Source organism: Mustela lutreola, chromosome 4 (genome assembly GCF_030435805.1).
Source record: "Mustela lutreola isolate mMusLut2 chromosome 4, mMusLut2.pri, whole genome shotgun sequence".
In the NCBI taxonomy this organism is placed as follows: Eukaryota; Metazoa; Chordata; class Mammalia; order Carnivora; family Mustelidae; genus Mustela; species Mustela lutreola.
In genome coordinates this window covers 121432183-121459050 of record NC_081293.1, presented here as the reverse complement: position 1 = coordinate 121459050, position 26868 = coordinate 121432183, and the positions used below count along the sequence as shown (strand labels likewise).

The 26868-nt window shown below is 35.9% G+C and overlaps 1 protein-coding gene across 7 annotated transcripts in view; it reads left to right on the top strand.

The window, feature by feature from the left end:
* The window catches only part of CACNA2D1 (calcium voltage-gated channel auxiliary subunit alpha2delta 1), a 504453-nt gene that overhangs the window by 258652 nt on the left and 218933 nt on the right, over window positions 1-26868 (top strand). For all 7 annotated transcript variants that reach the window (XM_059170974.1, XM_059170972.1, XM_059170973.1 and 4 more), the window contains exon 4: window positions 9940-9999. In XM_059170974.1, coding sequence (XP_059026957.1) covers window positions 9940-9999 — 60 coding nt within the window. The remainder of the gene's footprint in view (window positions 1-9939; window positions 10000-26868) is intronic.

Below are 26868 nucleotides of genomic sequence, written 5' to 3'. Positions count from 1 at the left end.
TAGCCCGTCTTCTGTGTTCCAAGAGTCTGCCAGTTTATTTGAAGCTAATTTCATCTCCAAAGATTAGACTTGAAGCTTTGTGGTTCATTTCAAAAGCAGTTTCTGAATATAGCAGATCCAGACTGAAATCTATACAATGTGATCCAGAAGCCATGTTCCAAAAGATTTATTCTTCCCTGGTCTCACTAATAGAAGAGTAAATGATGACTGGCTTGATTTCAACAGCTTTTATTTATATGGTTTGCATATATTATACTCCCTTAAAGCTTGCACTTGAAAGAGAAATAGTGTTTGTATTATGAAACTTTAATTTCACATAACCTGGAATCAAATCAATTGTAAGAAAATGATAGGCTATCAAAAAGAATTAATCTCCTCAGTGCGCCCTCAGAGAACAGCGCCCAGTTACTCCCGTCTGCCTGACCTCCGGCCGCGCTCCGAGCTCACCGAGCCTGCGACCGGTTCAAGGTAACACGGAGCTGCGAGCTTACTGTCGGCTCTGTCTCTGTAGCCGGCTTTCCCGTTCCAATACCCGCAAGCTCTGCGACACTCAGACACCCCGATCCTTCTGTGACCCTGCGGGACCTGAGGCCACGCTGACCCCGCGTGGGCTTCGCCCCGGTTTAGCCTCTGGAGTGATGTCCCTCAGCGGAACAGACTTTTAAAAGTCCTGATTTTGTGCGCGGTTGCTCCGCCGCTTGCCGGGAGCCGGCCCCTCCCCCCAGGGTCTATCTTCCCGTCGCTTTGGATTCACTTCTCCGCCGGTCCTACCTTTCAGAAAGTGGTTGTTTTTCTGTTTCCAGAATTGCTGTTCTTCTTCTCTTCGATCTGCCGATGGATTTTCAGGTGTTTGCAATCTTTAGATAAGCTATCTAGCTGATCTCCGGCTAGCTGAAGCAGTCTCAGCTTGCTACTTCTCCGCCATCTTGACCTGATCCCAGGAGGTTCCTCAAAATGTTGAAAATAGAACTGCCCTATGACCCAGCAATTGCACTATTGGGTATTTACCCTAAAGATACAAATGTAGTGATCCAAAGGGACACATGCACCCGAATGTTTATAGCAGCAATGTCCACAATAGCCAAACTATGGAAAGAACCTAGATGTCCATCAACAGATGAATGGATCAAGAAGATGTGGTATATATACACAATGGAATACTATGCAGCCATCAAAAGAAATGAAATCTTGCCATTTGCAACAACATGGATGGAACTAGAGCGTATCATGCTTAGCGAAATAAGTCAAGCAGAGAAAGACAACTATCATATGATCTCCCTGATATGAGGAAGTGGTGATGCAACATGGAGGCTTAAGTGGGTAGAAGAAGAATAAATGAAACAAGATGGGATTGGGAGGGAGACAAACCATAAGTGACTCTTAATCTCACGAAACAAACTGAGGGTTGCCGGGGGGAGGGGGTTTGGGAGAAGGGGGTGGGATTATGGACATTGGGGAGGGTATGTGATTTGGTGAGTGCTGTGAAGTGTGTAAACCTGGTGATTCACAGACCTGTACCCCTGGGGATAAAAATATATGTTTATAAAAAATAAAAAATTTAAAAAAAAAAAAAAGAATTAATCTGTAGCCTTACTTGCATCTTATACAGTATAAGATTTATGTTTAATTTGGCTTAATATAGTCACAAATTAATGTTTTACTATTGATTTTCATAATTCCATTATGTCATAATTCCAGTATTTACAGAAGTATTAAAATATTTGAAAAGACTTAAATAATAAGACCACATACATTATTCTACTTGGTCAGTTTATTTATGAATAATTTTAATCAATGTTATATATTAAAAGTTACATATTATGTAACCTGTTTCTCATTATAAATAGTCAAGATGCAAACTCCTTTTTTTTTTTCCTCCTCCATAAACTCAAATAGAAGGACTTGTGCTAAGCTATTTTATCAGAGTCTATTAGAATTTTCCAATCATTGGAATTTATTTTTCTAAATTAAAATAAAATTTTATAATAAATAATTTTTTGTGTCTTGGAATCAATTTGAGATTGCTCTGCTAGAATAACAAAAGTGAGTTTGGAAAAAAGATAATGATTATAATTATGTGCTCATGTTTCATGTCATCAAACAAAAGCAGGAATTCTCCAAAAACGTATTTTAAGCAAGCATAAGTAAAACATAAAAACAGCGTTTAGTTATCTTTTTTTTTTAAAGATTTTATTTATTTATTTGAGAGATAAAAAGAGAGTGAGCAAGAGAGAGAGCACAAACCAGGGGACAGAAGGAGACTTCCCCCTGAGCAGGGAGCCTGATGCAGGCTGGATCCCAGGACCCTGGGATCATGAACTGAGTTGAAGGCAGACGCTTAACCGACTGAGCCACCCAGGCACCCTAACATTTTGGTTATCTTTGTCAACGTGGGCTTAGTAACCCATAGCTCCATAGTGAGAGGGAATCGACATGTCTTTTGGAAAGTAGTTTCGGTTATGTGTTGATTTAGCTTCTTTTAAACCGCTTGTGTAACGCCTGTGCAGAAGGAATGATGGTCCCTTGATGGAAAGAAGGAATAAGTATGTTCTGATGGTGAAGATGCATAGAGGTTTGGTGCTAAAAAGTGGTCTTAGAAATAGCTCTGGTTTTGTTTCCCTGAGCATTCTTCTCCCCTCTAGGCATTATCTTTACTTTCTAAAACCATTTGTCAAAACTCATTGACATTAATTGATTCTTATTTTCAGTGTTAATCATCACTTGCAAGGGTCATGGGTTTCTCCTCAGACAGATCCCCCCCCCCCCCTTAAAGCAGGTAGTTTCTCTTTGGCATTCAACTTGCATGCAAACTATTAATTAGAAAGAAGAATCCACGGTGTCAACCACAGATAACATTTATGCTACTAAAAAAAAAAAAAAATACATGCCAAAAACAATGCCAAAGGATACAGATCCATGCCTTATACAGATTGCTCTGGGTAGGGAAATTGGTCAGGGGAGGTGAATGAAGAGAACATCAAGGTTACTTTTAATATTGTGTTTTGTGGGGGTGCCTGAGTGACTCAGTGGGTCAAGCCTCTGCTTTCAGCTCAGGTCATGATCCCAGGGTTCTGGGATCGAGCCCCGCATCGGGCTCTCGGCTTGGCAGGGAGCCTGCTTCCCTTCCTCTCTCTGCCTGCCTCTGCCTACTTGTGATCTCTCTCTCTGTCAAATAAATAAAATCTTTAAAAAAATTGTGTTTTGTGTATAAAATGTTTTAAAGCAAACCTAAACATAAAGATGAATTCTGAGTAATGGATTTCAGACTATTTTTTTCCCATGCTTTTCAGTATTTTTAATCTCCCCCCAAGATCAAACAAATAAAAAGACCCATGGCTAAATGTCAATGTCCAGAAGTACACACTCTTTTTAGAATCTGTCCTGTTATTTGAGATATTTCCATTTTTTATAAAAGCACTACTTTAAAAAAATGTGTTCTCCGTGTGACAAATTCCAGTGACATAAAGTAAAATTAATGAAGTATGTATTTTGTAACCATTAGGAAAACATCTGTCAAACACTATTGACATGCTTTATTTGTGTGTGTTTGTGTGTATGTGTGTGTCTGTGTGTGTTTGTGCTGGTTTTATAATATATGATCTAGGGATGTGTATAAGAACACCTTAAAAGTAGGGACTATGTTCTGTATTTTTATTCACATAACAGTTCCAGTACAGCAAGTATCTAATAAGTATTTATTGAATAAAAGTTTTGAATATAATATAATATATTGAATATATTCAATATGAATATATTGAAATTCAATATATTGAGTATATATTGAATATACTTAGGTTCAATAAATTCTTACTATATATCTCCTATATATGTCTTTCTATCTATCTTTATATACTACTATATATCCTTACTGTATGTCTTCCTCCCAGGCAGGATCGGTATTTACATAGTGATCACAGTTATCAAGTGTTGAAATGTGCCACATTTAACTCACCTTGGTTAGTCTATTTAAATTTTATAACTTTTCAATCTTAAATTCCAGTTTCCAACCTGACTTCTTCAGCCAATAGATCTTTTTCAAAGAGTTTAGTAGATGTGACTTAAAAAAATATATATATATATATATATATATAATATATATATATATGTATATATAAAGCAATTTGTCTACATGTTAAAATTTTTATAGTGATATTTTTGTTCATCAGGATATAGTAAGTTGTTCAAGAACTTTGATAGATCCTGCGGGACATATGTATTTATATCAATTTAAATAAAATTGTTTATGCTTTGTTTTATGTGAAAAAGAAACACTACCTTGTTTCTCATTATTTGGTTAAAGATATTGGAAAGAGAAGTACATTATTTTACCATTGAAATGGAACACTGTATTAGATATGAAAGTATGATGTTGTCTACTTGAGGTCTTCACCTCAAGTAACTCAAGTAGAGTTATTTGTAACTCTCAAGTAGAGTTACTACTTGTAAGTACAAGTTACTACTTGTAACTCAAGTAGAGTGAGTTATACCTCACTCTCTTTTTTTAGTATTTCAAGAAATGAGGTAAGAAAGCAGAACATTAATGATCTGTTCTCTTTTCTTATTCTGTTTATGGCAAAAATAAATTAAAATTGAGCTCATTTTATTGTCTACTATATTAAATCACTATATCCCCTGAATTGCATTTGGACCACCATGTGGTTCTGTAGGCAAGAGATTTTATTTAGGGACTGTTAAGATGTTCCCATTCATTTCACTCATATATGTCCATGTTGAATTGGTCATCAGTGATTATAGTTCTAACCCAGTCTAGTCTTTGAAGTTACATTTGAAAGATTTAAAAAGAAGCAAACTTCGTTGAGTTTCTAATATGCTAGCTATTTAGCTTAGAAATAGAAAATATGAAGGTAGATATCGTTCTTAAAATGCTGAAAAATGTTAAGTCCATTGCCAAAAATCCCATAGTTAGTGAATAACAGCACCAGATCTGGAAACCAGATCTGTTTGATTGAAAAGTTCATGCCCATTACATTATACCTTCAATGTAATTGCCTGTACCTGTAGGAGCAAACATAGAAGTCTCTTCATTCATCCAGGTCTGCTGTTTTCAGAAGGTAATGTTAGACCATGGAAATGATTATTCTGATTCTTTTAATATGTTAAAAACATTTTTGATGAAGATAAGCAAAACTCATTAGAGTAATTAAAAAATTGTCAAGATAGGCAGAACACAATAAATGGCTAATTCTTAGTGAGTGTTAAGTATTTGTAAATTAATTACATTAACTTGCATATTTTACTTAGATTAGTCTATTGTGTTCATCGATTACCTCTTTCTTAGAAAGAAAAATCTTGACATCGACCGGCCAAAGAAATTGTTTTGAATTGGAGATGTTTCTTTGAATGAGATTTCTAATCCATTCTTGATATTAACATGAGTGTCGACATTATTGGAATCTAACTGAACTGTCAGATGATACCTGAAGGTTTCCTTTCAAAGCTATTAAAAGAAAATTCTTTATAATTAAATATTTCAAAAAACTTTTAGTTTTCATCTGCAATTAACGAACAGTCTAGGAACCTTATAATATGCAGGTTTAGAAAATAGTCTATTCCAAGAGAAAACATATTTAGGTATTATAAAAGGGAATGATAGAATTATTTCAGTATACACTGTATAATTATACTGCTTGTATTAGACTTTCATAACCTGACAGAATTCAGTGCTAGTGAAAGAGATAAGGATATGACAAAAAGTGAAGGCTGAGAATGAATAGGCCTTCAAGGGAGCTGGTCTTTCTCTGATCTGATAAACATCTCCCATTCCCTATTTCTGTTTCTTTCTTTGCTTCTTCATCTTCTTCATCTCTTTCTTTTTTTCCCTTACAGATCACTGCATATCAAAAGCCTTTTCTTTGATTAGCAGTGTTCTCTCAGGATCTGAGGACAAGACCTACGTAAAGACCACTCCTCAGCTGATATATGATTTTTTGTGCTGTTTTGTTTTTTGTCTTCAGCAATTTCCAAAAATTTGCTGGGAAATTTTACATTAGCCTGTAATAGTTTTCTACCAGTGTTTCTGGTTTTGGTACTATTATATCTTTATATATTCTCTGAATGTCTGGTGATGTTAATATTTTTAATGGGTTAAATGGAGACTTGTTTGGTTTTGTAGTCTGAGTATAAGCTTTAGAGTCAGAAGGCTTAAAGTCATTTTGTTAAACTCATGAGTCCTCAAAATAGTCTTGAAATGATTTTTTGTTTTAAATGCTCAAACCAATAGGTAGGTAGGGATGTATACATTAGTAATACATCCATAACATTGTATATATACTTACTGTTCTATACCCAAGGAATTTTCATATAACGTATGCTGTATCATTTATGATAAAGCCATTTAATCTATCTGACTTATCTTAATAAGAGCAGAATTGTTTCTATCTTCTCTCAAAGGTATTTATGCTGAGTTGAGTCTTTTGTATCTGTCTATACTTGGTCTGGTTTTAATGTTTGATACTAGATTAAACTGTACTATGAATTAAATGAGGAAAAACACATTTTCCTTATTCTGAATTAAGTTATTGTTACAGGATGGCACTGTGGCCATAACAGTAGTTACATCCTGAGTCATATACTGAGCAAATGTTCACATTTTATTAGGTAGGAATTTTATCTGTCTTAACACAATTTGCCCATGGCATTTAGCTATAGATCATTGGCCTTAAAAATAAAATGTCACTTGACCAGAATAGAAGTTAATTAAGGACTTGAAGTGTCCAGAAGACATGTCAGTTTTCTACAAGTCGTGGTTAGCTGGTCTTTTGCCACAGGAAAGAGCACCATCATCAGCTATTGGTCCTCAAGACACTCTGTAAGTGTAAAGTTCAGTCTTATGTTTTATCATGAAATTTACTAGAAGAAAAATATTTCATTAAATTTTGCATGAGCAAAGTAGTGCATTTTCATGATTATGTATTTATAGATTTCCAAGCTGGGGATATAAAATTTAGCAACTTTTAAGCTTCAAGCAAATCTTTCAAAATACCTTTTTCTCTTATACATAACTACATTGTTAAGTTTCTAGAACCATTTTAGAATCTTGCAATAAGTGACATTCCTTTATAAAATGAGTGTTTACAAAATATTTTTTAATGTTTTTTATTGATTTTATATTGATATATACATATATCAATAAGGGAATATATATCAGTAAAGAAATAAAGCTGACTTGGTCTCTCCTCCTAGGAGAATTATCTTTTCGAAGTCTTTTGCCATTGTTCATCCCTTTTAATTTTTTTTCTAGAACTAATTCACTGACACTTACTGTCATTATAGCTTATAAACATGGATTATATTCATATCATAAGCCATGTGATTCAGGGTCAGATCAATTAAGTTGTACTTTCTTATGCTCTCCAGCATAGAGAGCAATGCGGTAGTTAGAGCTGGAGCTCTGAAAAGCATGTTATGGCTCTGTGGGTGAGAATGTCCTCTAGTGTGTTTTGTCTGTGGGAATGGCGACCTCCTTCTGTGTTTTGTGCAAAGAAAAATCTTAACATTCTTCTCTAAGACATAAAGATATTTTAGAGTTCTAATCTTTCTTAGTCAAAAGACTTAGTTAACTTATGTAAGTTTTACCCAGTATTTTGTTTAAATTCTCAAAATGTTCATTATTCATCCTGTACATATGAACATTTAGCTCTTCATGTATTGCCTGTTAAAAATGAAGACTTGTATTCTGAATTTTGTCAAGAGTATGCCTTCTGGGGGTGCCTGGGTGGCTCAGTGGGTTAAGCCTCTGCCTTCGGCTCAGGTCCTGATCTCAGAGTCCTGGGATCGAGCCCCACGTCAGACTCTCTGCTCAGCGGGGAGCCTGCTTCCTCCTCTCTCTCTGCCTGGCTCTCTGCCTACTTGTGATCTCTGTCTGTCTAATAAATAAATAAAATCTTAAAAACAAAAAAAGAATATGACTTCTGGTTTATTTTCTCATTTTTTCTTTTCTTTATCTTCCCATCCTAAAGTTTTCCTACAGAGACCGTTGCTTCTATTTCTACCTAATTTTTATTAACTTTCTGCAACATTTTCAAACTGAATTTGAATTTTCAGAAGTATTGTGTTTTTTTTTGTTTGTTTGTTTGTTTTAAAGATTATTTATTTATTTATTTGACACACAGAGAGAGAGAGAGAGAGAGAGATACACAGCAATAGAGGGACACAAGCACAGAGAGAGAGAGAGAGAGAGACGAGAGAATCTCAAGCAGGCTCTATGCTCATTGTGGAGCCTGACATAGGGCTGGATCTCTCGAGCCTGAGATCATGATCTGAGCTGAAATCAAGAGTTGGGTGCTTAACCAGCGGAGCCACCCAGGTGCCCCTACTACCTCTTCTTTTAATCTGTGTTTGCGTACTGGCTGATAAACTGAAACCATTGTCATTTTAAGCACACTGGAGAAGTTTTCTTTTAAATTCAGCTTAGGAATTCCTAACTGTAGATCTCCCATTTGGCAGTATTTTATAGTCATCAGTAATACCTACTTAATAGCTTCAAAAGTGAACTGATCATAGTATTGCATAACAGGGCATCCAAATCAGTAACTAATATAAAAACTGGCATAAAGATATGTTTCCATTATCAAGTACAGTCTGGACTCCTTTGGAAGAGCCCTCGCTGAGGTGTAGTTCATAGTGAAAGATCAAAACGTGAACCAGTAATCCATTACAAGATTTATACTTCTTTAAAACCTAAGCCTGATTGTTTCTTAAGAATGAGTTCAATATTTATATTTACTGTATTTACTGTTCTGTTCTTCTTCTTTCTGCCGTCGTCTCCTAGCTGTGCTTGGGGGCAGGCTACTGCTGAACTTAACATGAGTCATTTCTCAAAGGGATGTGGAGTGCAAATGGAATGAATCATAATAATTGAAGTTAGATAGCTCACATCTATGTTCCTCACTGCCAACCAGGCACTGTTCTAAGCACTGCACATTAAATCACTCACTTAATACTTTCAGCCACCCAGGAGCCTACTTTGCTATTATTCACCTGAGAAAATTCCCAGGTGTGCCCAGCTAGTATGCGGCAGGGTTGGTATTTCAATCCAGGCGGTCTGGTTTCAGATCTGTGTTATCACTAAATGTCACTGTGTCTTGTAAAAGCTTCTCACACAGCGTGATAGTAACTCTGAGACATACAAAGAGAAAAATCTGAAAACTGTTAGAGAAAGAAAAAAAATAGAGTTTGTCTATAAAATGTGATTAGCAGACTGACAACAGACATTTTACCTCCGACTGAACTTGATGGACTAACGTTTTAAACGTGCTAAAGGAAAAGTCAGGCTAGAAATTTTGAACTCCATTAATTATAAGAGCAAGTATGACATAAGGCTATATGCAGCTTGTGACAGTTGGGTACTCACAGATTATCTCTGGAAGAACTAATAAAAATGTACTTCAGCAAAAATAAAATCATCTCATTTTGATGGCTTTTGGTAAAAAACAAAACAAAACAAGACAAAAACCATAATATGCTGTTAAGAAGATGCCTAGGATGGCATTGAGCCCATATTGGTCTCTCACTATCATTTCCTTTTTATGTATATAAAAATATATGCTATGAAGGTATTTACAAAAAATGGGGTTCTACCAAGATGAATATAATCTACTTATTAAAGCTTTCTCTGAAGCTGAAATATTAGTCATTAAAAGCAGGCATTCCCAGTGTCCACATCCTCTGATGACAACAGAGGTAATAAACCATGTTATTCAGGAATAGTTGTTTATTCATACTACTTGAGTAAATTCACATATATCAGCTTTAGTTGGTTAGATCACTAAATGATTGGGAATTTATGATTCATGCATAAGGAGTTTCTTTTGCTTTTTTTGTCCTTATAATTGATTTGAAAACCTTAGTGTTTTGTGTATTCACAAGTATATATGCATGTGGTCATTTGAATTCTAAGATACGATGTTTCCTTTTCAGCGCTTGGCCTTGGAAGCAGAGAAGGTTCAAGCAGCCCACCAGTGGAGAGAGGATTTTGCGGTAAGGACCCTTTTTAAGCACTTGAGTGACGTTTTGTGCTTGATCTATTATGATTAGGGTGACATTTTTTTAGTGATAGAATCTTTCATGTTTTAAGACCAAAACTGTGCTATATTTTATTTCTCTAAAAAGTTTGCTTTTGGGTAGTCAGGGCCAGTAAGTTAGTCAAAATGTTCCTGCTTATGTTCCATATTAAAATAAGTCTTTTGAAATGTTCTCCTATAATCAAAGTTACTTGTAAAATTAATTACATCCAGATAGAATTACATTATAATATCTGAATCACCACTGTAGATATGATGGATACACCAGTTGAAAAACAAGATGCATTTAACAGCTTGGGAGTTTGTAAGAAGTTTTGTGCATATTACCATCACCTTGGTGGTGGGCAGTGTGACTGAAGTAAGAATGAATGTATTAGACATTGAAGAATTTAATTTGCTCCACTTTAGCTAGAATCAATCTCTCTTTCACTGTGGCCTACTTTTAGAAGTTCTGATACTAGCTTTTCCATATATATTTTTGATAAGCTTGTACCCTAAGAGTTATTGAGCTAATTATACAAATAGCAGAAATTCTCCTCGTAATGAATTTTGTCTATTTGTCTCCTCCATCCGTCCGTCCCTCCCTCCATCCCTCTGTCTGTCCTTTCATTCTTCCTCCCATCTATCCATCCATCCATCCATCTGTCCATCTTATCTATCATCTATCTTTCCTTCTTTCTCTATGTATCCATCCACCCATCCATCTATCTATCCATCCATCTTCTTTCTTCTGTTTCTGTATCTGTGCATGCATCCATACATCTATTGATACATCTATCAATGTATCCAGCCTTTCAACTCACCAATCAGTCAATCAGTCAATCAGCCAGTCTCCTTACAGTCAGGGGCATAGTGAAAAAAATTTGTCCTTCATTGTTGAAATGTTTATCTTACATATTTGAATTATTTCATTTAGAGTGAAAAATCTCTCTAGTTTCTGATCATAGAAAAGTTCCATATAACTAATTTGGGGGATATTTAAAATAGAATTAGAGTATGAGTGACAGCTTGGTTGTTATTAAATTGGTTTTGTATGTTTTGTAAAACAGAAGTCTCAAAATTGTGGATAAGAAAGTTGTCCTTAAAGAACACAATTAGGAATTAGCACTTTTACTTTGCGTTAGCATGATTATGTTTTATATCAAAGGAAAATATGCTACATGATATGATATTCACTTATAACATATGGTAATGGTTAGTCTTCCATGCCTCTGATGTTATTTATTGTTACTGTCTTTTCCCAAAATTTATATTTCTTAAGCCAAATATCTAATCTAACAGCTAGAGACTCTATTTGACTACAGTCAGTTTGTTTGGTTCTTTTACTCAGTTGGTCATATTGCCACAGTTGGTGTCATGTAGATACAGGCTTAGCCCATAACCGGACATAATTGGTCTCATCCATAATCTATAGAGAAAAAAATTGGTGTTTAACTTAGAAACATAAGTTTGAGTATTGAGGGCTAATTGTAAGTGCATCAAATGAAGGGATTTACAAATTGTTAGTTTCTTTTAGACGAAAGGAACACAAACTTGAATTTTTTGTTGTTGTATCTATCCACACATCCAATAGACAAAAAGTAGCCAAACTAATTTGTCCAAATAAATATCGTTTTGATTAGTTCATATTAAATAAAAATAATTAGTTAATATTAAATAAAAATTGATCTTTTCCTTCCATCTCGAAAGTGGCATTGTAAAGGCAATGTGAAGACATAGTGGGTATAAAGCTCGACCTTCTATTCTGCTTAGTGTTGAGTTAGTACGATTAATGTTGTTTTAGTTTAAATTTTGAGTAATTCTTAGAATTCAAAAAATCATTAAGTTCACACAGATCAGCTTTTGTAATATATTGATTCCACTGCTGTTCATAAATTTTTCTTTGGAATTAGGTACTATTTCTCAATAGCCATTTATTAATTATAGGTCAGTTTCAGTTTCCTAAGGAGAAATAATGTGGTCAAGAATAAAGAGGCAGGGGCACCTGGGTGGCTCAGTGGGTTAAGCCTCTGCCTTTGGCTCAGGTCATGATCCCAGGGTCCTGGGATCGAGCCCCGCATCAGGCTCCCTGCTCAGTGGGGAGCCTGCTTCCCTTCCTCTCTCTCTGCCTGCCTCTCTGCCTACTTGTGATCTCTTGTCTGTCAAGTGAATAAATAAAATCTTAAAAAAAAAAAAAGAATAAAGAGGCAAGCAGTGATATAGTAATGCCATTTATATCATTGGTATCATTGCTATTGTTTGGTTTAATTATTATGTTATAGCTTTCTGGTTTAAGGGGTTCTTTTCTAGATTTATTGTAAATCCCTTGATATTGTCAAATGATTAACACTAAATTGACATTTTGGCAATGATTTATTTCTCCTTGCAGAAGTAATGGGCAACCGTTGTCCACGACGTAAAAACTCTCACTCTGTGTTGGCTGTTAACATATTCTACCGTATTTTATGGCATCCGAGCCATCATCAGTTGTAAGACACCCTGTCATTTATGTATTGCTAAGGAAGAAAAAAAGAAGCCAATTAAGTTATGAGGCATTAGCAATTTTAAGATGTATTCTGACTTCTCAGGTGTCAAAATGTGAAAAAGTTTACCTTTAACTGTAACCCCTGTTCTCTGCTCTCTTGGTGCCTGTCCCCACCGAGTAACACTGCTGGGATCAGTCATGCAAGAGGACACATTGATCCACCATGACACAGAAGCTATTACTCAATCTTACGTGGTTAAATAGAAAGTAAATGGTTTTCTCAGTAAGTATTAGGAGTTCTTAGCAAATAGTGACCACCGTGTAACAGAATTCTTGGACAAATTCTGTTCTTAATTTCCCCCTAGATTACTTCACAATTTATTTAGGACCTATGAACATATTGATTGACATCAAAAGAGATTGTTAAAGGGAAAACAAGTTAGTCCACTTTAGAGCTCTGTCAACTCATTTCCTGAGTACCTTTCTGGAAGGATTGTGAACAATGTGCACAGAACACAAAACTGTCCCGGTTTGCACACTGAGAATTGATACTTTATGTCTTAAACCGTGCCAGCCACATTCAGTCTTCACAACAGTCTTCATATTTCAAGAGCCCTTTGAAATATCATGTTATTATATGTTCAAAGAAGAGAATGTGAATGCAGATTGTCTAAACTCAAATATTGCAAAAATAAGGCACACTTTTTCCTTTTTTTCTGCCTGATGAACCAGATGATGCTTCAATGCATGTTATGTAGCAAGAGTTAACAAATCCTTCGACGTCATAAAACAAATCAAACTTAAATTTTTGTCTAGAAAGTAGATATAATCAACATTAAACCTCTTTTTAGGAGACTACCCAAAATAATTGCAAATTTTATCACTACTTTACCCAAATATCTAAAAAATATTTAATTTGAAGGTAGATGCTACCATATTCCCTAAGGCCCTCTTTTTAAATTTTATAATCCCTTTGTCTTTTAAGATATTTAACTCTGTATCACTGTGACAATTCTTTAATGCCACCCTTTAGTAATTTAACAGTAGGGTGATTTAGAAGGCAGGAATCATTTCCTAAGAGGTATGTTAACATTTCCCAAAGATACAATTGTCGGATTCTTCCTTCCAGTGTCAGTAGGCAAAATTCATTCATATTACTTAGGCAAAATGTTGATTACCATTTCCTATTCTTTAATGTAGCGAAATCTCAGGAACAGCAAGAACAAAAGGCAGAGCACTAAAATGCTGAAAATGTTGGCAACCAGAAAAGGCCCCTGTTGTAATTCACACTCTCCCTCCACGCCACTCAGTTCCCAATTGAATGTACAATTGAGCTAACAAAGGGCATACACTCTAAATGGATTAAGATTTATGCGGTCATGCATTTACAAGTTCAAACTAATATTTGTAAATAAGCTGTATCTACCAGCTGCCTTTCAGGTCTCCACGCAAATTATGGGTGTTAACGATGACATTTTATGTCACTTATGATGGACAAATTATTAAGGACAGGTGGGAAGAGAAAAGAGAGCTTAGAAAACTAATTGTTCTGCATGCAATAATTGCTGTTATTTCTACCGAACGGATCTTTTCCAGTTGCGTTTGAAATCTCATTTGATTACTTTGCTATGGTTGGTTAACTTAAGCAATTTTGTTTCCAACTAAGCCTGCGATATTAATTGTACTTACACATGTATAAACATAAGGGGTGCCTAATTTGTATTTTAATAAGTAGGATCTTTATGTATGGCTTATTAGCATCAGCTTGTTACTTTGCAGACTGAGTACAGTCGCCTAGAAATTGGCCAGTAAATAAAACATTTGAGGAGCCTTTTTTAGCTTCAGCTCTACGGAGAAACTAAATTAGAAGGTGAAAATTTTTTCTGGTGAAGCTGAATGTTATTGAGTGTCAATCATGCTAACTTGGTTCTCCTAATTTAGCGTTATTTTTGTGTCTTAAAAAAATCATTTTGCTCAAATTGAATTTTTGAAATGTTGCTTTAAGAGTTTTTTGTTTATAGGAGTTAAATTAATAGATATGGGTGTAGGTATTTAATTATTTCATCTGTCTTATTCATTTCATGGAACTGCGTCTCTTCTGTTGATTGAGGCACAAACAATTGTGAATATGTGAACTGTAAAAAATATCATATTTATTTGGTTACATCATATCAAGATCAACATTGTTCTAAGTTATAAATTGGTATAGGTTCTAGATGTGGTAGAGCTGTTGTCAGGAATATAAAGTGGGGAAGTGGCATGCTATAGTAGTGAATAAGTGAATTAAATGAAAGAATTTGGTAGATTACCAAGATAATTTTGGGCTCTGGGTGGATTAATTTTTTGTTTTTGTTTTGTGTGTTTTTGTATCTGTGTGTTTTTGTTGTTGTTGTTTAGTTCCTTCCTTTGGTGGTATTGCTCTGTCGAAAAATATAAAATATTTTAATATATTTTTGCTACATGTCTTCCACTTTTTTACTACTACTTTCTTTTAAGAGTCTTGTCCATCTGTTCTCGTTATGAAGATAGATGCAAAGGAGCCATAGAGCAAAACTGATTTCCTCCCCAGATTCTGGACAACCAGTTTCATGGGAAAGAGACATGTTTGTGATACCTTACTCTTTTTGTTTATGCATATATATGAATGTCCATAGTTAGAGCATTATAATATAGCAGAGTTGAAAATAATAACCATGAGCTTTATTTATTTATTTATTTTTAAGATTTTATTTATTTGACAGACAGAGATCACAAGTAGGCAGAGAGTCAGAGAGAGAGAGAGAGAGAGAGAGAGAGAGAGGACGAAGCAGGCTCCCTGGTGAGCAGAGATACTGATGCAGGGCTTGATCCCAGGACCCTGGGATCATGACCTGAGCTGAAGCCAGAGGCTTTAACCCACTGAGCCACCTAGGTGCCCCATAACCATGAGCTTTAAATGGTTAGTTATTCTAGGTGGGTAACCCTTATCTTTTGTTTCTTTTTTTTTTTCATTTATTTATTTTCAGCATAACAGTATCATTATTTTTACACCACACCCAGTGCTCCATGCAATCCATGCCCTCTATTGAAATATAGAAGCTAAATATTTGTACATTAATTACCTATACAATAACACTGGTTTAATTTTTCATAATTTTTGTTAAGATTTTTAATTTATTCATTGGTGACAGATCAAGCAAGAGCAGGGACAGAGGGAAGGGCAGAGGGGCAGAGGAAGAGGGAGAAGCAGGCTCCTCACTGAGCAGGGAGCCTGACATGGTGTTTGATGCCATGACCCTGGGATGGTGATCTGAGCCGAAGGCACACATTTAACTGATCCACTCAGGTGCCGTCATTTTTCATAATTTTAATATTTAATAATAACCTTCCCTAAGTTCACTTTCTATTATTTCTGTTAAAGCTAAGGTCACATGATAGTACATGATAGTACAGTACCCTAAAGTAAGACATCATGACAGTATTTTTAGGATACTGCAAACTTAGATTTAAATAGGGCTATAATTTTTTTGTTTGTTTGTTTTTGGACACCTATCTCAGGAAGGGAGGGAGAAGTTGCAAAGACAGGTATCACTGACTTAGGAAACAGGGAGATGGATTGTGGGTCTCTCTATTTTTCAAGATCCATCTGCTGCTTTAGTATCCTAACGTGGAAGTGATAAAAACATTGCTAAATTATTGGGAGATTCCTGGAATCAGTGCCAATGTTCTAAAAATGCTAGCCATCTAGAGCACCCAGAATCATCCTCATTGACATTGAAGTTAGAATTGATTACTGTCACAGCTGGTGCCAACTTGTAGCTGTCACAAGAGAATTTTCCAACCTAGTGATTTCATTAACTTCTCCATTATTTTAGCTGCATATTATTAAAATTTTTGGACACCAATTTATTTGCATTAAGATGGGGTTTACTATATTAATTTTTCAGCCACAAGAGAAATTAAAAAAAAGAACAAAAATGTGTAAATGTTATGAATCACTGCAATTTACAAATATCATGCTGTCTGCAAAGAATTTACTGTATAACCTTCTGTCCATTTTATTTCCTTTTTAAAAAAGTTTCAGTAACTCTCCATTTAGCATAAATGGCATACTTTTGTCTGCCCCGTCTTACTTTCCCTAAGTTTCTATTGCAATATCCCCCAGTAGCTGTTATCATTCTAAAATTCCAAGCATGAAACAGTGAACTGCTTGACGTTTCTCTGCTGCATTATTTCTTTCTTTCATCTTCAGACCTTTTGATGATGTCTGCCTAGAAGTCTCCCCCATCTCTCCAATTTCCTCTTGGTTTTGATCCCCCAGTCTTGGATTTGTTGTCTGTTTTATATAGTCCCCTCATTCCCAGTATGCATTCCTATTCAAAATGTACTCACTACATTATTTTCCTTTTTCTCCTTTCTTTCAGCACTAAAATGTAATCTTCCTAAGGATAAGAACTATGGCTGATGCATTGCTAAGAAAATTGTGGTCTAGTCGGCAATCCATAACACAGAGTAGGCTTTATGTAATTTTTAAAGTTACTTACTTCTAGTTTTGAGATACCTGTTTTTACTCTAAACATTATGGTCAGTTATACTGGAGAGATAGTGAAAAATGTATTTGAACAGCACGTTTTATGTCTGAATATATTTGCCCACCGCCATGGCGTAGTTAAAGAACACTGGGTTTGGAATTATGCAAATCCGTTTCAAATTTTGTCTTTGCCACTAACTTGCAGTGCACTTTTTAGAAAGTAATAGCCTTTGGAATATCACCTTCTTTATTTAAAAACTCCTGGTTTTGTATTCTCTACCAGCGTAATTATTTTTGTTAGTTGCTCAGTAATTGTCTCTCTGTGCTCCTGTAAGCCCTGTCTCTCAACCAAGGAAGATATTTTCCAGAAACCTCATGATTTCTCCATGTGTTCACAAGTGGGTTGACCAGAGGTCCGTGAATGGTTGTTCATCTAGTCTGGAGGGCATCTGCTAGCTCCCATGGCTGTTGTTTTTTCTGTTTGCTGTCATTGCTCCAATGGAAGAATACGGTTCTGCTCAGGTGGTTGTCACCTGGTGCATTGCAGGCTCCAAAGCCCTTGAGCTTAAGGCAGAGTGTGCCTTATGCAGAAATAGGGAGAATGACTCTATTTCCACCCATGGAGGGGTTGTCAAAAACCTAGATAAATGATATTTGCACCAGTTTGAAAAGAAAAAGTGAATGCAAACATCCATAAACCGAATACCAAATTTTTAAAGTTTTGTGAGAAGAAACATGATAGCTACTCTCTGGAACAAAATTTAATACAATATTGCTGACTACAGGTACAACGTATAGCAGATTTTCAGTGCTTACTTATCTTGCTTAGCTGGAATGTTATGCCTGTTGATTAATAACTTGCCATTTCTCCCTCCCCTGACCTCCTCTTAACCACCATTCCAGCCTTTGAGTTTATTAATTTGGCTGTTTTAGATACTTCATGTAAGTGGAATCACACATTATTTTCTTTCTGCGTCCGGCTTATTTCACTCAGCATCATGTCCTCAAGTTCCATCCATGTTGTTGTATTGCTGAATTCCCTACTTTTTAAAGGCTGAGTTATAGTGTGGGTGCTATATACACCGCATTTTCGTTGTCCATTCCTCTGTAGATGAACTTCTGGGTTGTTTCCACATCTTAGCTATGGTGAATAAGAATGCAGTGAAAATGAGGGTATTAGTATCTTTGAGATGCTGATTTTAATTCTTTTGGATATATACCCACAAGTGGGATTGCTGGATCCTGTGTGCTTCTACTTTCAATTTTTTTGAGTTATCTTCATAGCCTCTTGTGTAGGTGGCTGCACCATTTTGCAACAACGTGCAAGGATTCCAGTTTCTCCACATCTTTGCCAACACTTGTCGTACCATAGATAAAGACTTAAAGATGAGATCTGAAACTGTAAGACTCCTAGACTGAAACATCGAGGAAAAGCTTCATGACATTGTTTTTGGCAATGATTTCATGGATACAGCACCAAAAGCACAGGCCACAAAAATAAAGATGTGATACTACACAAAGTAGAAAAAGCTTCATAGCAAAGGGAACAATTAATAGAGTGAAAGGTAACCTGCAGAATGGGAGAAAATATTTGCGACCATGTATCTATCTGATAAGGGGTGAATCTTGAAAATACATAAAGAACTCCTACAACCCAGCAACAAAAATCCCGACCCTTCAGGTTTTTAATCACCAGGGCTCTGAAGCTAGTTTTCATATTCCCTGAGTCACGGAGATCAAGAAAAGAGTTCATTCATCATTTATTTAAAACTTCTCTCAGTGAGAGCATAACACCTTTCTTTAGGAGTCTTTGAAGAGACTTATTTCTTACTATATCCTTCTAGTTCTCAGTGTCCCTTTGAAGTCTTGTTTATGCATTTCTCCTTTAGGAAGCAATCAGTTGACTTCCAGCAGATGAGTGCCTGAGAACAGATTCCTGATAATTTTCCAGCCCCTAACCTTTATTACCGTGTAGTTCAGCTGCATCGTGGAGGACCTATCGCCACATACATTCTGTCACCAAAAACCTGGAGATTAAATGAGACGGTTTATGTAAATATGCTTGTACTTTGGAAGGTCTTCAAAAATGATCATTTTAGTAGAAGAGGCACTGTCTCCTTCTAGATTTATTTCTTCCAAAAGGTTGGCATATTGTTTTTTAATGATTAAGTATGGCTGATTATACCTTCTGAAGAAGGAAAATGTGCATTGCCCATCTGCAATAGGCACTGGATAAATACTTATTCAATTGGCTTACATTCTGTTCACCTTATATTTCATTTTTGTAATAAGACTGTACTCATGTAGAATGCCTGCATTTTGAAGTGATGTGAGGATATGGAGGGTAACCAGATTAAGTCTTTACTTATCATTGATGTTTGTATTTATATTTGTATGAAGTTCTGGTTTACTCGATGCCTAAAACAACTCTGGTACAGTCCTTTCTGCAATTTAAAAAAAAAAGTGTGAATGTATCTTGAGGGGGTACAGAACTAATACATTTATTTATTTACTGTAGATCCTTGTGGACTGGGGCCCCAGAGCAATGACTCTTATTATTCCCAAAAATAATTTTTATCTTGAGAATTACATCAGATGCTGGAATAATTTCAATTTAGTGGAGTTAGGGTTGTGTTACTAACTTTGCTCATATTGCTATGGGAAGGAGAGTGTTTCACGAATTGAAGAACTGGCCAAGAGAGTTTTCTTCCTAAAGGCTTAACACTATGGTTGAAACTTGGAGCTTCAAATAAAGAAGCAAATTTTGAGGAATAGGCAGTTCATGTAGGTCATGGAGTTCAGCCACTAGTAGGTACATTTTGACTTTGGGAGCTGGCTGGGATAGTTGACCATGGTGGGGACTAAGGGTTTAGCATACTGGATTAGCTGGAGGGATATTATGTGTCCAGAATGTGGGAACACTGCTCAGACAGCGGTTTGGATCACGTTGAGGGTGAATTTTGCACCCAAAAGCTTAATTAAAAAAAAAAAAAAAAGTCTCTAGACAGAAGAAAGTTTTGAGATTTCTCTGATTTAAACCTGAGAGGTTAAAAAAAAAAAAATGGAAAGGAAGTCTAGATAATATTCATCTGTAAGTTTCATAAGTTTTGTAACTAGACTTTAGTACTGGATTTGAATACATATGAGAACAATGATTTGGGAATTTGTAGGAATGACCAACTCACCACCCATGCAAAACTGCCAACTTCTTCAAAGCTTATGCCTTTTGTCATCTTCTGACTTTCCAAAACAGCCTTTCAGTGGATTTATTTGTCATGCTATCCTCTCTCTAATTAGTCAACATTTTTCCCCTTTTCATCAACATACAAACTTGCTCTAGTCTCTTCTCATCATTAAGATATATATATATGTCTCGCCTTTTTTAGCTTCAGCATATTTGTTTGCTAACTTATACTGCAAAACTCAGAAGAAATGTAGACCTTCGTGATCTCTCCATTTCCCCCTTTGTCCCCCTTGTCAGCCTGCTCCAGTCTAACTGCGGATCTCATCCATGGTTCTTTGTAGTTCACATGTCCTTGTCATCTGGTCTAATAGGCATCCTCTGGGTATTGTCATACTTGGTCTGTTTATATCATTTTCATGGACCACTTACTAGTTCCCCTTTCTTCAAATACTTTCTTTTCTTAGTTTTCAGGAAACCCCACTGAACCTAGTTTTCCGTTTTTCTCACTATCTGTTCCTTCTCAGTCTCCTGTTTACTGCCTACTTTGTCCCAGGACACCTCCTCCATTTCACTGGATTTCAATATAATTCCACTTAAGTCTCTTTTCTGCACTCTAGGCTCATTTATCTAACTGACCACTTGCTGCTTTCACTTGGTTGTCTTGCTTGCATGTCACTAACATGCTCAGGTGAACTGCTGTTTCCGTGACTCTTCCGTAGTATCCTGATCATCTTGATTTCACCATCTCAAATGCTGTCCCCTTCTTCCCAGTTAGTTTAGCCAAAATCAAAAAGTGAACCTTAATTTCTTTCTCTGCCATAAGCCTTCATACAGTCTGTGTATAAATTCTGCCAATTTCAAATATATGATTCTTCTATTTATTTCCCTTCATTTCCTTTACCCTCATCTTTGTACCCCCTCCAATCTGGCAGAATAATTTTGAAATTGTCAATCAAATTATGAGTAAAAGTGTCTACAGCCCTGTGGTACCCACAGATTTGTTTTATATACATAGTTCAATAAGATTTTAGACTCTCATTTAAATAGAATGATGCGGCTTTATCAACAGTTTTATAAGATAGTGGAAAACATAGCTTTGCATATCCTTCTGACACAAACATTTTGAGAATCAAGTAACAACAACAAGTTTGAAAATTTTAAATCAATAGGATAACCAAATATCCGAACAGAGTAGTGTAGGTGCCACAAACCTGAATTTAGAAAGCATTGTGCTGCTTTTCTCACACTGCCCATGAAAAATGTGCCCGTGTGATAGCAGCAACAATAAAATCGAGGCAGCACAAGTAACAAGTTAAAAAAAAAAAGACCAAATATTATTTTTAGTGAAAATTAATGGCACAGAAAAATGTGGTTTTATATGTGAATTCAGTTTTAAATTAGCAGTTACAAATACCTTTTTCTGCTCCATTGGAAGGTCTATTGGTCTGAGAAATAGAGCTCATAATTGCTGAATGTTATAGATAATTAGTTATCATGGCATTGTAGTATTGTGTGCTATGGGATATATTATATGTCAAATTATTAGAGTCCCCCAATTATGAAATTACTGCATTGCCAAAATTGTTTTACTTTGTTATAGTGTTTCACCACAGTGTAGACAGTTCTCCTTGGGGGTCTGAAAAGAATCACCCGGAAGCTTTTTTTTTCCTTCCCCTTCCCAAAGTCTTCCCTTATGTCCTCCCCGCAGAGTTCTCAGTGACTTCCTTATGGGGATGGAGCCAAGACACCGAGCCTCCTCCTCTAGTGAACAGTGACTGATGGAGTGTAATCTATCTGGCCTGTGTGTTAAGACTGAAGAAAGGTTGGGCGCCTGGGTGGCTCATTGGGTTAAGCCTCTGCCTTTGGCTCGGGTCATGATCTCAGGGTCCTGGGATCGAGCCCTCATGGGGCTCTCTGCTCAGCAGGGAACCTGCTTCCCCCCTCTCTCTGCCTGCCTCTATGCCTACTTGTGATCTCTCTCTCTCTCTCTCTCTCTCTGTCAAATAAATATATGAAATATTAAAAAAAAAAGACTGAAGAAAGGTTGACAACCACTAACTGGAGGACCTATTAATTCTAAGAATAAAAATGATGAGTCTGAATGCAATGCTAAAGCTTAGAAGGGACTTAATGGTAAATAGATTTGAATATAGAAAATAAGACACTGGATGTTCCAAAAAAAAAAATCTAGTTGGGTTTAAAACCCAAACAGCAATAGGGTGAGTAGTCAAGGTTCTTGAATCACTTTCCTTCCAAAAGAATAGTACCTTAAATGTTTGTGTAAAAATATTTCAGGATCATTACGTCAAAAACCCAAATGATGTCAGTAACTACAAAAGGAAAACTAAAATCTCTTAATTGCCACAACCAGATATATTCCTTGTTTATATTTCATGAGCATTATGATGTTCAGTTTATCTATTATCTCTTTTCTTTCATGTATTATTTTCTGACATATACCAGGAAAGGAAAAAAAAACAACACATGGTTATAGGATTTGAACATAACTTACAAACTTGTAGCAGGGGAGTGCATTCTAATGAAAATAAATCAACATGTTTGTGTTTCTCTCACCTTTCTCATTCATCCCCCAATCTTATAAAATTACTTTGACAGTACAATTTAGGCTCAAAACCCATAATTCCCACGGTGTTTAATCCTGGTTGTGTATTGTGATGGCTTAAATGCTATCATCAGAACTTCTACTGTAACTTTTCCATACAGACCTTGTTTCTTTATAACGTTGTTTTTCTTTAATTTGTAATTTGATTGGATGGATTTTACTGTTGGGTAGTTTGACAGAGAAGAGCCATTGGATGCTGCAGTCCCTGAGTTCTTGCATGATTGAGACTTTCTGGGATTTCATTTTGGATTTGAAAGAAACTTGAGCTAAGTATGGCTTTTTTTTTTTTTTTTTTTTTTAACCTGAAATTTGGAGGCATTGTTTCATTGGTAGTGGCTCTAAAGAAGTCATAAGCCAGTCTGATTCTAATCCCTGGACCCCATCCTGAATTGAGTTGAATTTTTTGCTTGGTCCTAATACATTGTTCAGTCTTAAGGTTGAACTAGGAATGATACATCTTCTTGTTGATTGTTTGTTGTCATTGTATCCAAGTTTTAATTTTATTTCAGAGATGTATACTTCCAGCATCTTTTTGAATATTTTTGTCTAACCTCCTTTTTTTTTTTTAATGCTCTTTTTATCAGGAATATGACTTAATGTAAATTGGACCACCTTTTCTGTTTTCCATAACTGGTGTCTGCTCTATTATAATCTTTTTAAAGGATCCTTATTTTTTTCATTTCATTTGGCATGGTTTGCTGAAGCCTGTCTGGGATGATGGTCTTTTCATATGCATCTGTGCTTTCCGTGTTTTCATGTCGCTTACTTCTCTAAATAATCTGTTTTGCGTCTCCCCCTTTTCTGTCAGTTCTGGCAGCTCCTTTGCCAGTTTATAAATAATCTCATCGTTAGACTTCCTCTATCCTTTATTCTCTTGCATGATTTTCCTGACCCTCCCTTATCCATCCCTTATTTTAAAGAAAAGTCTGTAATTTCTCTGAGACTGAAGAGCCATGATCTTAATTCTTATTTTTACTTTAGAATCACAGGTCTTTTGTTAGTTTTCCTTCCTTCCTTCCCCTTCCCACAAAATGGCTCTGTATGGATTCCTGAATCTCTGGGTAAACTCACAATTTGATGGAAGATGATGAGGGAGAATTAAAAAGAGAGAATCCCAAGGTAGTCTGGGGTTTCCACGAAGATGAATAGTCTGAACTGCCTCCCCAAATATGTTCTGTACTTGGCATGTTTCCAGACTGGTTTAAACGTTCAAGAAGACAGTGAGACTTAAGGTATGGAAAAAAAAAAAAAAAAACAATTAAATCGTGGCTTTTCTTGTAGCAATGTGATGATTGCCACTTCTTTTTCCTACTAGAATTTATTTCCTTTTATGTTCTATAGCTATCATTTATTAGGTAAAAAAAAGAAAACATTAGCTGGTATTAGAATTAATTGCATTTTCCAAGCCAAAATAGGGAATGTTCAACACCAATGCAAATATATGTCTGATTATTCCCTAGATACCAGGTGGATATTGTAATTTCTACTTTTAAACAATTTATTAGGAAACATGAAGAAGGAAGTAAAATATAATGTAAACCACTGCAAAGATCTAGAAAGCAGAAAATAAATAGTCTGATATTTCAACAGACACCGTAAAGGTGGTACCATTTACACATGAGAAACACTGATTCAGGGTGTGCTTCTGATTCCAGTTCTTTCAATAAAATATTTTGTCCTCTAATTTAATAGTAAGTCTAAAATTATTTTTGAGCCATTAAACAAGTCAGAAAATATTATAGTTAAAAGGGACATACTCTAATTAAAAGGATTGCCAACCTAGGTGTCAGAAAGAGTTTGATTATTTCTTACACTGTGATTTTTGGCCAGTTTCTTCACCATTAAAATGGGAATGATGTTGGTACCAATAGCGTAGAGTTATTTCGAAACTTAATTGAAATAATGCATGGAAGTCTTCACAGAAAGTCTGTTCCTGGCCTTCCATGCGTGGGGGCTTGGAGTAGGCCACACCTGGCGTGAACCCCACTCCCACCCCTGCCCCATGGTGTGCTGGGAGCCACTGCCTGACCTGCGTGAGTGATCCCCAGCCCCTTCCCCTATAGGATCTCTGACCTCCGGAGCCCCATCCCGGCGTTGGGGGGAGGGTTGGAGAATTCTAGGCTCGAAGTCGCCCTGTTTTCTCTCCTTCATCCTCTGGACTTTTTGGTTCTCTGTTTTAACTGGGGGAGGGTGAGTGGGTATGTAGGGAGGAGGTGAAGGCTGGGTTGGGATGCTTAAGTAGAATCAAGCTTAAGTAAAGGAAATACAAATGACATTACATTATTGGAGAAATTGATGGCATTCAATGTTGGGTAAAGAAATATGATTGAAATTTTATTAACAGTCGAATTTAGTCCCCCCCCCCCTTTCCTTATTCCCCTGCTTGCTTCCAGGTAGAATCTGCAAAGTGTCCAACAATCTGCCATCATCAAACACAAATACATCTGCATAATCAATACACTGCGTGGACATTGATTTTGCTCTCAAGTGTGCCGTTTATCCCTTTGGAAACATATTTTTAAAGATTTCCAGAACACATAACTGTGGAATGTTAAAGAAACAACGGCAGTACAGAATCAAAATATCGATTTTGATAAATTATGTTCTTGCTTTGATCAGAAATGCACACACACGTATATTTCCACACAGCTGTTTTAGCCTGTTAATGTCCTGAAAGCATTTCTACACTCCTAGTTTGGTACCAATGTTGGAATCCCATTACCTTCCAGCTCACAATCGGCAAAATCTAATACATTTTACATTTCCACACTTGTATTTGAAAGTCTTAAGCATTTTTATGTTTTTATGTTCTGAGGATTTGGGGGTTTTGAAATAAAGAGCATTAGTTATACTCTGGAGAGAACGGATTACAGAATCCAAGTTGTAATAAATCTGAAATGTATGTTTGATGCTTCAATGGCTAAATTCTTTTCTCATAATCCTTATGCTGAGTAAAAATGACCAAATGATATATTGGAGATGATTGCAGCCTATTTCTTTAGCTAAAAGGAAATGAAACCACCTGACAGAGAATATTAATGTTTCTGTTATTTTAATAGCGTAGATGTTAATCCCGAGGCTTCCCAGAAATTTCTCTAATTTTTTTAGGGTTTACTTTGAAATTCTCATTTTTCACAGTTTCATTGAGGACTAATTGACATGCAGCACTGTGTAAGGTTAACAGATCTGGCATGGTGATTTACATGTATTGTGAAATGATTACTACAATAAGTTTAGGTAATAGCTATCTTCTCATATAATTACAATAAAAGAAAGATAAAAGAAAAAAATTCTCTTTGTGATGATAACTCTTAACAATTTTTCCTCTGTACTGTACAGTAGTGTTAGCTATCGTCATCATGTACGTAATATGTTGTTGTTTTGCTATTGAGTTGTATGGATTCTTTATATATTGTGGATATTAACCCTTATCCGATATATGGTTTACAGATATTTTGTTCTCATCCCTAAGGTTGTCTTTTCACTTTTTGTTGATGTTTTGTTTTTGTTTTGATTTGTTTTTGGCTGTGCAAGAAAGTTTTACTTTGCTGTAGTCCCATTTATTTAATTTTGGTTTTGTTGCTTATGCTTTAAGGTGTCATATCTGAAAAATTATTACCAAGACCCATGTCAAGGAAGTTCCTTATGTTTTCTTCCATGTATTCATGGTTTCAGGTCTTACATTTCAATTTTTATTACATTTTGAGTTACTTTTTCTGAGTGATATATGAGTCCAGAGACCGTCTTTTCTCCATTGAGTATCTTTGCTTCCTGGTCAAATATTAGTTGGATTTGAAATGTTGAGATTTGGAAGCAAAAGAATTCTTGAGATGTCTTTGGGGCAAAAAAGGTGGTTTTATTTAAGCATGGGTACAGGAAGCATGGGCAGAAAGAGCTGCACTTGTTTTGTGAGGAAAGTCTTTGTATATAATTTCAAGCTGGCAGCAGGTTAGGGATAGCGCAAGTCTCTAAGTAATTTGGAAGCAAACCTTCCAGGACCTTGAGGGGGGCTAGTTGTTAGGGAACATTTACTACTGCCTAGTT